The sequence below is a fragment of the Accipiter gentilis genome, chromosome 16, assembly GCF_929443795.1.
Source record: "Accipiter gentilis chromosome 16, bAccGen1.1, whole genome shotgun sequence".
NCBI lineage: Eukaryota > Metazoa > Chordata > Aves > Accipitriformes > Accipitridae > Astur > Astur gentilis.
Genome location: NC_064895.1, coordinates 2,724,518 through 2,738,283, shown reverse-complemented (window position 1 = coordinate 2,738,283; position 13,766 = coordinate 2,724,518). Strand labels below are relative to the sequence as shown.

The 13,766-nt window shown below is 56.8% G+C and overlaps 1 protein-coding gene across 1 annotated transcript; it reads left to right on the top strand.

Moving 5' to 3' along the window:
• Positions 1-8,224: 8,224 nt before the first annotated feature.
• On the top strand, positions 8,225-12,789 carry LOC126046732 (keratin, type II cytoskeletal 4-like). The gene is given in 10 exon segments (XM_049819521.1): positions 8,225-8,764; positions 9,402-9,619; positions 10,626-10,686; positions 10,923-11,018; positions 11,126-11,290; positions 11,518-11,643; positions 11,860-12,080; positions 12,314-12,348; positions 12,434-12,595; positions 12,650-12,789. Coding segments are annotated over 10 exon segments (1,764 nt in total).
• Positions 12,790-13,766: the final 977 nt, after the last annotated feature.

The window sequence follows — 13,766 nt, the reverse complement described above, 5'->3', positions numbered from 1 at the left end:
CTGCACCCCAGGGGCTTGCCCCCCCCCAAAAAAAAATAAAACCCAAAGGGGGGACCCAGAGGCTCCCCAAAAACTGCCCCAACAGCCCCCCGGTCCGGGGGGGGGGGGGGTGGGAGGAAAGCTTTTGGGGGGGGCCCTTGGGGCAAAGCGGGGCTGGTGCTGGGTTCAGGTGGGGGGTGACACAGCTGACCCCCCCCCCCCAAAAAAAAAATAAGGGGGGTGAGAGCAGCCGCGGTGCTTCCCCCTGCCCGGGGGTGGGTGGGTGGGTGAGGGGCGTTAAAGTGGGACCACCCCCCTGCACCCCCTTTTCTGCTCCCCCCCCCCCCAAATTTTGACACCACCCTGACCCTGCCTCGAGTTTTGGCGCTGGTGGGGTCCCCCCCCCCCGCGGTGTACCCAGATCCCTAAGGGCTCACCCTGCTTTTTTTTTTGGGGGGGGGGGGGCTGTGAGCTGGTTTGGGGGCTCCCCGGGGTGTTTGGGCAGGGGGGGGTGGGGGTGGGGTGGTTGACACCCCCCCCCCTTCCCCTTGAGGGCTTCACCCTCAGCCTCTGGGGCAGCCCTGCCCCCCCCCCCCCCCGATGGTTTTTGGGGTTCGCAGGGACGCTGGGGGGCGGCAGAGGAGCGGGGATGGGTTACGGCAGCTCCTGCAGGCAGCTGCCTGCGACCGGGGGGGGGCACCGGGGGGGGGGGCAGATAGTTGGGGTCCCCTTTTGGTCCCCCGGGTGTGTTTGTGTGTCAGCCGGGTCTGGGGGGGGGGGGGTCCCACCCCAGCCCTGACCCCCCCCCCCCTCCCATCTCCAAACCCCACCGAGGATTTGGGGGTTTTGGAGGGGGGGGGGGGGAAACCGCCCCGGTGCAGCCAGGGGGGGGTGGTTTGGGATGGACCCCCCCCCCCCCCCCCCCCCCAGTTTGGAAACGCTGGGGGTCGTGGAGGCACGACCTTGCAGGGAAACTGAGGCACGGGGAGGGCTGGAGAAACCCGGGGTCCTGGGGGGTGCTTAAGCCCCCCCCCTCCCAAAAAAGGTGGTAGCTCGGGGGGACCCCCGGGGTGCACCCGGGGGGGGGGGCGTCTGGAAGAGACAGCCCCCCCCCCCCCCCCCTCGGAAGCATCACCCCATCTCGGTGCCAGCACCCCTGTTCTGCATAACCCCTTTCCCCCAGGGGGGGGCACCCCAAAAAGCGGGGTGCTGAGCACCCATGGGTGCTGGCACAGCCGGATCCCAGCGGGCAGGGCCGGGCAGGAGCAGGCAGGTCCCGGGGGGGGGGGGGGAAAGGGTGGGTGGGGGGGGTTGGACAGGGCTTTGCTGGGGACAGGGTGCTGTGCCCCCCCCCCCCCCCCCCCCCCCGGATTTCAGTGTCACCCCTCCCTGCTGGGACCGGGGATGACGTCGAGGGTCCCTGGCATCACCCCGTGGTTTTGTGGCACCCAGCGACACCCAGAGGGTTCCGATGGGGGGGGCGTAAAAATCCCCCGTCACCACCAAAAAAGGTCCCAGGGCTGAATATCCCGTGTGGGGAAACTGAGGCACAAAGGCAGGGCTGCAGCTCAGGCCCCCCCCCGCCCCCCCCAGGTCTCACCGCCAGGCAGGACCTGGTCCTCATTGGCAGGATTTGACCCTATAAACCACCCTGGGGGTCCATCCCCGTGGACTCGGGCCTGCTGCGGCCCCCCCCCCCCCCCCAAAATAACCTGGGGGAGGATGCCGGGGCAGGCTGATGCCTGACACAGCTCGTCTCACGGGTGGAGCAGTGACTCACCGGGACGGACGTGCTGGGCCCCGTGCTCAGCCCACATGGTTTTTGGGTATCCCTGGGGCTGGGGGGGGGGGGGGGTGTTCCCCTGCTCCTTTTGGGGTGTCCCAGGGGAGTTGGGAGGGAGGACACGGATGCCTGGGTTTCTTTTGGGTTGGGGGGGGGGGGTTGGGGAAGAGGGGGAGAGGGTTTGGGGGTCCTGAGCCCCTGGGGGGGGGGGGTGTTAGGGTCTCGTGGTGGGTGCTGGAGGGGGACAAGGGGACCCTGTCTGGTGGGGAGCCCCCGGTGTGAGGATCCCGGTGTCCCAGGATGGAGCCGAGCCGCCGGCTCGCGTCCTTTGTGCCCCCCCCCCCCCCCAACTTTCCTGCCACTGATGTGACCCGAACCCCCATTTCTGCCTCCGCTGAACCATCCGAGCCCAGACCCCCCCAAATCCACCACCAGAACGAGCTCCTTCACCCCAAATCCCACCTCCCCCTCATGGTCCCAGCCCCAGCATTTCGGGGTCCCCTTTTGCGAATGGGTGGAAACGAGCAGCACCCGTAGAGGGGGCACCCAAAATCTGGGTCCTTGGGCAGGCGCCTCCGGTCGTGCACCCGTCCTCGCACACGCGTGTGCACGGCGTGATGCGGGGGGTCCCTGCCCCATCGCGGGGGGCTCGTCCCCCCTCGGCTGCCGGGACCCGGGTGTGGTTTTGGGGCTGGGGTGCAGCAGCAAGACCGGGCTTGCCCTGAGTTTTAACGCCTGTAATTAGCGTCAGGGGCAGGATCCGCCCAAAGCTTCCCTCTTCATATTTTCACACGCACACCCCTGCACCCTTCCCGGGGTGCTGCTTTCCCCCCATGGAGCCCCCAAATCCCACCTGACCCCCAGCATCCCCCCCCACGGCCTCATCCTTCTCTTTCGGCCGCTTCCCCCCTCCGTGACTCCTCGTGGGGGTGAAGCATCCCCAAACCCCGCACAGTTTGGGGAGGGTGTTGCTTTTATTTTTTTTTGGGGGGGAAAACACCCCGGGATCAGGTGCGGGGTGGTCCCTGGCGAACCCCCGGGCAGGGGAAAGTGGGGTGAGATGGGATGGTGGGGAGGGGTGCACCCATTTTTAGGGGGTTGGGGTGGCTGGTTTGGCTTCCCGGCACATCTCTGCCCTTTAGAGGGTGCTCTGCATTTACCAGCCCCTGGTCGACGCACCCAAAGGATTGCGTGACGGCCGGCATGGGATGGATGGACGGATGACTGGATGGTTGGCTGGCTGGCTGGACGGATGGCTGGATGGACAGACGGATGGATGGACGGATGCAGGGACATCCCACGGGGTGCGGCGCTCTCGGTTCCCACCTCCGTCGCCCCACAACTGCCTTTCCCCTCGGCTCATCCTTGGGGTGACCCCAGCAATTTGGGGAGGGGGCGATGCTGCAGCAAAGCCGCTTTCCCTCTGCACCTGGAGGCCGTTGGGTCCAAAATCCGCCCCCCCACCCCCCCGATCCCGACTGCTTTAACCCCGCTGGTCTGGCAGCAGTTCCCAAATCCGTGCTCAATCCTCTGCCGAGCCTGAGCTCTAATTTTGCCGACGGGAGAGATGCTCTGCCATCCATTTTGCCAGTTTTCTTCCCCAAAACGCCCCTTTTCTGATTGCTTCATGTAAAAGCCGGAGAGTTTATCAGCCTCATTTCCCCCCCCCCCCCAGCTTGTGAGAAATGAGGGGACCTTTGTGTGGGGAAAAAATCCTCCCCATCCTCCCGCCAAATCCACAGGAGTTTGGAGAAACTTTTCTGTTTCCACGAGGCTCTGAGGCTTCAAGCCCATTTTTCCCTCGGCCTTTTTTCACTAAAAATGAATGTTCTGGCCCCAAGTGATGCTGTCGGGGTGAGGGAATGGGCTGGGGGGGGATGCTCTGTCCCGCCAATGCTCCTGAAGCCACAGAAATGTGCGATTCCCCACCCTCGGCCCCACGGCAGGTGTATTCAGCACGACCCTTTCCCCTCTAAATTTGCCCCATTTTGGGGTCCTCGTTTGCTCTCCGCCCGGACAAAGGATGCTCGGTGCCGAGTTTCCTCCAACGTAGGAAAAACCAGGGGGAAATAGGTGTCCGGCGCGTCCTTGTTCCCATGGGATGGGGCTGTACGGCTCTGCCCTGGCCTTGCTGGGGCTGCTGAGATGCCGTGGGATCCCCCGGGGGGTCAGCCCAGCCCCTGCTTGGGGTAAATCCCCTCCCTGTATCCCTCGGAGCGGGTCCTCATCTCCCCAGGGACATCCTGCGGGGGCTGCCCTGCTTCCCGCTCCCAGTCCGAGCGGCTACATCCATCATTATCCCTAACGCTCATTTCATGCGAGACCTGGCTCTGTTTTTCCCACCGTCGAGCCCGGGAGGCAGGGCTGGGACGAGCTTTTCCCGACGGTGGGGAAAGATGCTGGGTCGACTTCCCGGGTGGCAGGGGACAGCGGGAGAGGTGACACCCAACAGCGGTGCCAGCGCTGCATCAGGCGAAAGCATTTAATGGCATCGCCGTAATAACAGGAAGGATGGCTGTTATTAATCCCACTTACGGAGGGCTGCGGGTTCCCAGGAGAAGGGGTTGCCTGTAAGCTATGTGTTAGCACCATCGTTTCTTACGAGGAGGCTCCCGAGCGAGCGCCCGCGGCTCTTTGCTCTCCGCGATCGCAGCTCTGACAGGAGCGGGGGTGCCGCCCGTCTTCTGCAACACGCCGCTTTGATCTCTCTTGGGACCCACCTTGTTATTTCTGCTTTTATGATTCCCAGCTCACATCCCAGCCCTGCAATTTCCCTGGTTCGTAATTGTCAGCTGAGCAGCCAGGAGTCTCCTGCTCCTTTACTGTTCGACGAAGCGGGGTTTTCTCGGTCGAACGCGGTCCCGGTGCAGCTTTAGGCTGAAACCGGGTACATTTGGGCTCTCTGGTTTTGCTCTGCTTGCCCCTGGTTGAGGTGAAGGGTGCTGCAGCTTGGATGCTTTAACCCCGTATCGGCGGTCCCCTTTCCCGCGGGGGGTACCCGTGCGTATGGATGCTCCGGCTATCCGGCTCCAGGCTTGACGCACGGGGTTGTCCCGAGCCTTTTTAACCCCCCAACGAGGACACGTCTCCTCTCCCTACCCTCTTCCCACCGCTCTTCGCTGGGAGAGGAGCCGGCCCGGGGCTGCAGCCGCTGATGCACCATCAAAGAGCTCTGCGGGACTGGCTTGCCTGTCCTGCTTTCATTTCTCTCTTTCTCTCCTCTGCTTTGCATGCGAGACCTGGCCCGCGGGGAGAACGAGCAGCGAGGTTGAAGAGCCCAGCACCAGCCTTCGGCGAGGGGCTGCGCTCGCTGCCGTGGGCTTCGATGCCCGTTGTTGGCTTTGAAATACTCCCAGTATAAACTGGTGTCGCAGCTGAGGGACTGTGCTGCTTCCAGCATCGTGATCCCTATCATCCTAACGAGAGATGCTGAGCACCAGCAGTAGGATCAATCCCAGTTTCTGTCTGGGCACGGCGTCTGGTGCGGAAAGGGTCGCATCCTGCCACAGTCGGTCTCCTGCTAAGGTTCACGGAGTGTGCCTGCCTGCTCCTCCGTTGAGGCTGGAGACGCTCGTGTCCCTGCGCGGGTATCTGCCAGCAGAGGAGGGAAGACCCACGGCAGATGACCCAGCTGCCGGCGGTGACCGAGCCCGTGGGTCCCTGCCCCACAGCTGCCACCCCGCCGTGCCAGGGACCCGCCACGGATGCTCGGGCTGCACCTCTGCGCATCTGCCTGTGCCCAACTCTCCCGCCGTGGCCTCGCGGCGCCCCGAGGAAGTCTCGGAAGCTCGTTAAAGAAATGCGGCCGCGCGTGTTAATGGAGCTGCGAAACCTCTTGGGATCAGGTTTCACCTCTGGGCTAGGGTTAGGATGCAAAGAAGTTGGTTATTTATATCTTTCCATGGGAAGAGCCTATTTTCTCTTTCCAGCATCTCATTCAAGCCTGGCCTAGCAAAGCTCTTAGGCGTGCGTGTAAGTCCCGGGGTTTGCCCGCTGTCCTCGGGGCGAGGAGAAACCCCTTGGAAGGTGGATGGGGGTGTGGGCATTGCTGCAGAGCAATGGCATCCGTGGCTGCTGAGCTCTTGGACCTGTTCGGTGGCGTGTCCAGGTCCTTAGTGACGGAGCTTTAAACCCTGCAGTAACCCGACGTCAAGATTTTATCTGGATTTTCTGAGCTACAAGCTGGTCTTTAAGAGGAGGACTCGTGTCTCCTGTGTTTGGAAACGTCTAATCTCTACTGCGCGCTACGTCAGCTTTGCTACCGTCACGGCTCTTGCAAGGAGAGAGGAGTTGCTGGAATTTGACCTCTCCTCCCAGCCCGCCGTGGGGGAGGCAAAAGAGCAGGCGCTGGAAATTAAAGCCGGGCTGGGTTGTCCCGTGGGCTCTGTCTCCACTCCCCACCCCATGGCTCTGGGAGGAAGGTCACCTCCGCGGTGCGCTTTCCACCCCGGGACGCTCATCCCAAGACTTTGCTGTTGCTGCCGGGTGACTCCGTCCCGGCGCTGGGTGGGCGCTGGTGGCCAACGTTGGGTCCCCAGAAAACACCGCCGTCGCCGGTGCTTTGCTCCTGGGTGCCTTAACCGGCCTGGCAAGCGCTGGAGCATCCGAGATGCTCAGCCTTGGGATGCAGGATGGATTCAGGAGGGAGTGCCAGTGTCCCAGCGAGGTTTTCCCACCCCACCGTGGTGGGGCAGGACTTCGTGGGTGTAGCAGGGCGCTTTGCTGGCCCAACAGCTGGCTTCTTGGGCAAGCGCCTTGGCCGGCAGCGAGCCAGGAGCCGTGCCAGGAACCGGTGGCGGAGCCACCCTGGGAACTCCCGGCAGCTACGCTCTCCGCCTGGGCTCAAACAGGTTCAATTGGTTTCTCGGCAGATTTGCCGGTTGCGTAAGGTCGGGGAGATTCAGGCGCTGCCTCCTTTCCTCCGGCCAGAGCGGGGTTCAAGCCGCTTCCCTTCTCACCCCGACCACGTCCCCACCGCGAGCTGGAAAATCGGGGATCCCAGAGCCCCAGAGCGGGAGAGGGATTCCAGGTGGGACCGGGGCGTGCAGGGTGCTTGCTGCCACAGGGGAGCGCGGGTTTCCCTGTTCCCTGCCACGCAAATCCCCTTGGGCTGAAAATCCTGCAGTTCAACGAATGCCCAATGAGGTTCAGGAGGAAAAATCCTCCCTTCCTGCAGAGACGCACCCGGACCCAGATTTGCATGTTTGCAGAAAAAAAAAGCTGGGGCTGAATAGGCTCAGAGCTGAAACTGGTTCTCCAAACCTCTCCCACGAGCGTCTCCAATAAAAGGGATAATTACAGAGTTGGCTTTTATTGTCACGGCTTCAGCTGCAGCTTGTGGTTTGGGGGGAAGTCTTACGGCTTTTTTTTTTTTTTTTTTAACGGCGGGATAAATGGGGATCCTCAGTCGGAAGGCATCTTCAGACACCTCTGCTCATTAAAATATAAATTAAAAGTGGTTAAGCAATTAAGTCGTATCTTTTTTTAAACAATGCGAGCTGGCGGGAGCGGCTTTGCCAAGTGCCACGTGCTGTGGAGGGGGCTCCTGGCTGGAGACCCTGCGAGGATGATCGGGAAATATCCCGGCAGTGCCTGGAAGGCTTCCAGCCTAGGAGGGATGGGGATCTGCCATCATGGACGTAGGGCAGAGCTCCTCTGGCTGGTAATGGCATTTTGACTGTGTTGAGGTGCGGCGAAGGGTGTGCGACGCAGAAATATCAAGATATTTTGATCTCTGCAAACCCCTCTGTGTGCCTCCAGGCTCAATACACCAGTCAGAGTGATCTAAAATGACTTAAAACCCTTCTTAAAAGTGTTTCTAAGTCTTCTTCATTGACATAAAACTGATTTTATAGCCCTGCCAAGGACTAATGCTCTCTGATTGTGAAACAGTTTTGGACAACCCAAGTCAAATCTCCTCTGAGCAGAAGGTTGAAGCAGAGTGCATTTGAGGGTGTGATTGGGAAACCGCATTTTTGTTGGAATGCAGTGAACCAAGCACCTGCCATCAGGCTCAAAATGAGTGATCTAGCTAAAACAAGGGTCTCCCTTGAGGGTGTAATATGTCAAGGAATTTGCAGTGCTTTGTCATTGCCATAAGAGGCTCAGAAAGGCCAGTGATGAGTTTACAGCTGCAGCTAAGGGAATATGATTTGGAGCTGTGCTTCCAACACCAACAATACCTTTGTTTTTCTTAGCTCTCGAGGGAGTGTTTTGAGGCAGGTCATGGTGGTGGCAAAGAGACGAGGGCATCCTTCCAAGCCCTAAAACAATGAATAGAATGAAAAAAAGAAAGACATCTCCACTCCCCTGCCACCCAACCAACTCCCTGAGCACATAAAAAGGGGCACTCAGCCACTGCACGCACAGGACTCACCTCCTCTTCCCTCCCAACCTCCTCCTGCGCGCTTGCACCACTTGGCTTTTCTCTCTTCACTCTTTGACTGCTGGGCACCCGTCACCATGTCTCGCCAGTCCTGTGGTCTCAGCAAGAGATTCAGCTCCAGCTCCGCTTGCTTCGGAGGGAGGAACAAGGTCACGTTCAGCTCCGCGTCCAATGGAGGATGCTGGGCATCTGGCAGTGCCGGTGGCTTCGGCAGCAGGAGCCTCTATGGCTTGGGAGGGAGTAAAAGTACCTCTCTGGGAGGGTTCGGTGGAGGTGGTGGTGTCTACAGAGGTTTTGGGGCTGGCGGCCAAGGAGGCTTTGGCTATGGCTGCGGTGCTGGGGCAGGATTTGGTGGTGGCTATGGTGGTGGGGCTGGAGGTGGCTTCAGTGGAGGCTTTGGTGGTGCTTTTGGTGGCTTTGGTGGAGGCTTTGGTGGCGGGATGGGAGGCCAAGGTTTTTTCCCTTGCCCACCGGGCGGCATCAGGGAAGTGACCATCAACCAGAGCCTGCTGGCCCCGCTCAACCTTGAAATCGACCCTGAGATCCAGAAGGTGCGAACACAGGAGCGGGAGGAGATGAAGAAGCTTAACGACAAATTCGCTTCCTTCATTGACAAGGTGAGAGCGGCTTCAACCCGGGGCTGGGAGGTGTTGGTCTGAGCTCACCGCAGCTCATGCTGGTTGCAATTACTGGGAGATACCCATCCAATAATATCCAGGGAGCCAGGCATTGCCCAGACCACCCCAAAGAACCCCTGCGGACAGAGAGATGGTGGCTGGAGAAGTGACTTTCCCAAGGTTATGGAGAAACCCAGGAATAAGAACCTTGGTTCTTAAGACCACAGTCCTGGCGCTAAGCCCTGGGACCAGGTACCTGCATGCAGAGCATCCTCAGAGGAGTCTCTGCTAATGGACTCCGTCCATCTGTGGGCCGAAGAACTTCGTATGTTTTGGCCCATTTTTAAGGAGAAGATGCCAAAGCTATGAAGTTCACCGCGTTTCTCCTGTTTAAGGACGGTGAGACTGGGGAGGGAAGGTGACCCACCTTTGCCCACTCATCCTAGAGCTGTGGTCCCACCTGTCCAGTGGGACCCTGGAGTTATTGCTCACTGGAGATGAGAATAGGCAGGAAGGCTAAACGCATTAAATGGCAAAAAGTTATGGAAAACATGGCGGGGGGGGGGGGGGGAAACAATAAAAAGATGCTTTTGGGAATAGCCTGACTCTTTTTCTACCCACTCCTGCACTCATTTAGGTCCGGTTCCTAGAGCAGCAGAACCGAGTCCTGGAGACCAAGTGGAAACTCCTGCAGGAGCAGGGTGGCACAGGGATGGGTGGCAGAAACCTCAGTCCCTTTTTTGAAACCTACATCAGCGGGCTGAGGAAGCAGCTGGACGGCCTCTCAAGTGAGAAGCTTCAGCTGGAGTCAGAGCTGAAGAGCTTCCAAGATATGGTGGAAGACTTCAAGACCAAGTACGTTGTTCTCAGTGTAGTCATGGTTGGGCTGTCTGGTGGGGGAAAAAATAGAGATAAAAACTTGCTTTGAGCAGTCAGAAAATGGAAAGAATCATAAGAATTGGCAACATTTCACTTGTTTCAATGATTAGAAAATGTAAAAGGTTTTGGGAAAGTTTTCATCAATTGAGTTTTGACAATAGGCAGTGATTTTTCAAGGTGTTTCTCAATATGTATTGTTGCCTGAGTTACGCTTCTCACTAAAGCAGGATCCTTCACTGTTTGTCTTCCTCACTTAAGAATCCATGACATTATGATTTAATGAAGTAATTAGATCAGTTGCTAAATCCGACTATAATTTCCTCATGCATTTCCTCATGGATTCCTTTCCATAACATCCTTCATGATTTGAAGCTTAGAGCTTTCTTTGGAAGGATGATGTGGGGTAAAAAAAAAAAAAAAAAAAAAAGATTCTTTTCCTGCTATTATTTATTAGTTTAATTTGCTCAGTTGGAAAAGCAAGAACAAAGCCTGGATAAATGCTTGCACTGAAGGAGTTGCAAAAATTGGTGGGAAAGCAAGTCTGGGACTCATCAGGATCAACCAGATCCCTTGCTCTACTGAGGCTGCAGGTTGAAAATTGACTTTGTTTCAGAGATCATCTCCACCACTCAACAGTCTGCAGCAATTACCTGCCCTAGTGAGCAGTTGGAAGTGGACCAAGTTGAGGACCTGAAGGTCCTTGGGTCTTGTAGGAGGAGTTGTGGGTGGCCACAGCCACCAGGACTCAGTTTAGGCAGAGACAGGATCCCTCTTTGCAGGCTTTCTTGAGCAAGGCATTGGAGATGGCAGGAGCCAGGGCTCGTCTAGAAAGGCAAAGTGCTGTTGCTTGTCCATAAATCTCGCTCATGGCAGGTCTATTTTTGCTGCGTTCATTAGTCTGAGGCCAACGATGTCTAGCAGCCAGCAGCAGCCAGAGCCAAAATAAGCAGACAGATTCAATCTCCCTTGCTATAATCAACAGGTACGAAGAGGAAATAAACAAAAGGACAACTGCGGAGAACAATTTTGTGCTCCTAAAAAAGGTAAAGTCCTTTTTGTTTTTTAAAAGTCCCTTTTTTTTTTGTTTTAACACAAAGACACACCTTAGTTCAGAGGATGTCTTGCTTCTATCAGCACCGGTTCATTAGCACCAGACATAAACCAGGACCCCTAGATGTATGCCCCATAGGGAAAAGGAACACCAAAGGGCTCACAGTTACATGTTAGATAAAACGGTGTGTATCAGGCAGAAAGTTTTCACCTCCCATTTCTGCTGCAGGATGTGGATACAGCCTATATGACCAAGGTGGATCTTCAGGCAAAATTAGATTCTCTGGCAGATGAGATTAACTTCTTGAGGTGTCTTTATGAAGCGGTAAGTGGTCCAGCTGCTCTCTGGAGGGGGATGCCAGGATGGAGAAGGGTTGTGATGCTCTAAGAAAATTACGGCAGGGCTAAAGCCAGATCTGGTGTGATTTACAGGAGCTGTCTGAGATGCAGAAGACCGTTTCCGACACCTCTGTGGTTGTCTCTATGGACAATAACCGAAACCTGGACCTGGACAGCATCATCGCAGAGGTCAAAGCCCAATACGAAGAGATTGCCAACAGGAGCCGAGTGGAGGCTGAGACTTGGTACCAATGCAAGGTGAGTGTGCCACAGGTCGCTTGTGATCACCGATGTCTGAGGAGGTGGAAGAGTTACTGGTGGTAGCTCTGACCGTGCTGAGACCTGGGATATTGCTGGTACTGATCTAGCCAGACTGGAGTTGGTGTGTGCATGGTCACCTTGGCTTGGATGGGGTGGTGTGGGGAGCCATTGCGCGGAGTCACTCGTGGTGGACCTAATGTGCTCCTCTCACTTCTGCCTACCAGTATGAAGAGCTGCAGATTGCCGCAGGCAGACATGGAGACAGCCTTAAGGACACAAAGATCGAGATCTCTGAGCTCAACCGCATGATCCAGAGGATACGGGCTGAGATCGACAGTGTGAAGAAACAGGTAGATGTTGCGTTTTTTGAGAAATGGGTGTGAGCTCTTGGTAATGCCCTTCAGAGCTTCCCTAAAACCAAATAGTCTGGTAGCAGTCATTGTAAGCGGGCGGGAACCAGCTGTATTTGTGAATAGCTGAGCCCAAGTGACCTGGTGTCGTGGCTCCATCTCCGACTGGCTGCCCCTGCCCCACTCATGACATCCGTGTCTCGTCTCGCTCTCCAGTGTGAAACTCTGCAGACCTCTATCGCGGATGCCGAGCAGCGCGGGGAGCTGGCCCTCAAGGATGCCAGGGCCAAACTGACTGAGCTGGAGGCAGCTCTGCAGAAGGCGAAGCAGGACCTGGCCCAGCAGCTGCGCGAGTACCAGGAGCTCATGAACGTCAAGCTGGCCCTGGACGTCGAGATCGCGACCTACAGGAAGCTGCTGGAGGGAGAGGAGAGCAGGTAGGTGGGGATACAGCAGGAGTCTGACTGCATCCTGCTAAATCAATGGGAAGAACGTGGCACATCACATCTCCTCTACTAAAATATTAATGGTGTTGCCACTAGCCGTGGACTACAGTCCTGCAGCTGCTGTTATTTACGCTCATGGTCTGATGGACTAAGCCTGGCTTCATGGAGCTGGACCAGTCCAGATGCTCCGGCTGGAGCTGATGCTCTGTCTCTTTTCCTTGCAGGATGTCTGGAGAGTGTCAGAGCTCCGTCAGCATCTGTAAGTAGTGTTCCCGCAGGATTGATGCTCCAAAACTTCATGGTGGCATCAGAGATAACCTTGTGCCTTCTCTTCCTCTCTGCAGCCGTGGTGGGAGGCAGCGTGAGCTCTGTGGTAGGTGGATACAGCAGCGGACTGTGCCTTGGAGGAGGAGGAGGAGGAGGAATCGGATTCGGTGCTGGAAGTGGGAGAGGCAGCTGTAACACAGGTGGTTCTGGCTTCTGCTACAGCCTAGGAGGGGGCGGATGTGGCTCCGGGGCAGGATTTGGTGCAGGGGGGGGATTTGGCTCCGGAGGGGCAGGATTTGGTGCAGGGGGGGGATTTGGCTCCGGAGGGGCAGGATTCTGCCCCGTGGGCGGAGGGTGTAACTCAGTGGTGGTGGGGTCTGGCACCACCCTGAAGAAGAAAACCAGCTCTGCGTCTGTCAACCAGAAGGTCTAGGAAAGCAAGCTATCCCCCCCATTCCCAGCACCCAAAGGAGAAAGGAAGAAAATTTCATGACGGCCACTACCACCCCTCCATTGCCAAAGTGATGGCCATCTATTTCATTTTAAACCACCACCAGCCTTCAGAAACTGCATGGAAAGGTAAAACGTGGCTATATTCGCCAGCTAATGACTGAGATTCTCAACAGTGTTTGAGAACAGCTTGCTTCCCCAGCGTTCCCCTCGAGACACTGCAGAGCTGCTTGTTACCAGGGTACTGAGGACTCGTTTGGAAGCACGACCTGCCCGTTCACTGGAAAGCCCCAAACACAGCTGGGATAACGCTATAAAGCAGCGTGGGGCCAAGTCAGAGGCATCCTACCAGCCACGGGTGGAGGGGACTGGTCCCTGTGCCGCTCAGAGAACTGGTGTCCCGTGAAGCCTGCAGAAAGGCTCGACTTCTTTCAAGATCTTGTGCTGGATCCACATGTGGTGCAATTTTAATCGGTGCTACTCATCAGCCAGGGCTCGAACTCCAAAACAAGAATTTCCTAATGGTGACTAGTCCCAGCTGAAGACATTTCTTGCCCTGCTGCAGTTTGGTTTTTTTTTATTATTTCTAAGCAAGTTACTGGTGGTCTCACTGTGTTCTTTAGAAGCTGTTGTAAAATGTTTAGTTTTGTTCAGGGTTTACCTTTCATTGCGATCATGAGAACAATTGTGCTTGTTTGCTTAAGCCTTTCTCCTTTGGCATGTGGCATACCCTAATAAACACTAGAGGCAGTAAGCTTGTGTGGTTTTCTCTCTGACCAAAGAGTTTCGTGTTGCGACAGGACTCCTCTTTTGCTGAGATCTGAAAGTGTTACCTGACTTTCTCTTGCCCTTTGAAGTTTACATTTAAAGGAACCAAAGCAAACGTGTAGCCCAGTCTCCCATCCTTCTCATCCTCTCTCTCCAAAAATTTGGATGGTTTCTAAGTTTGGCAGGAGGGCG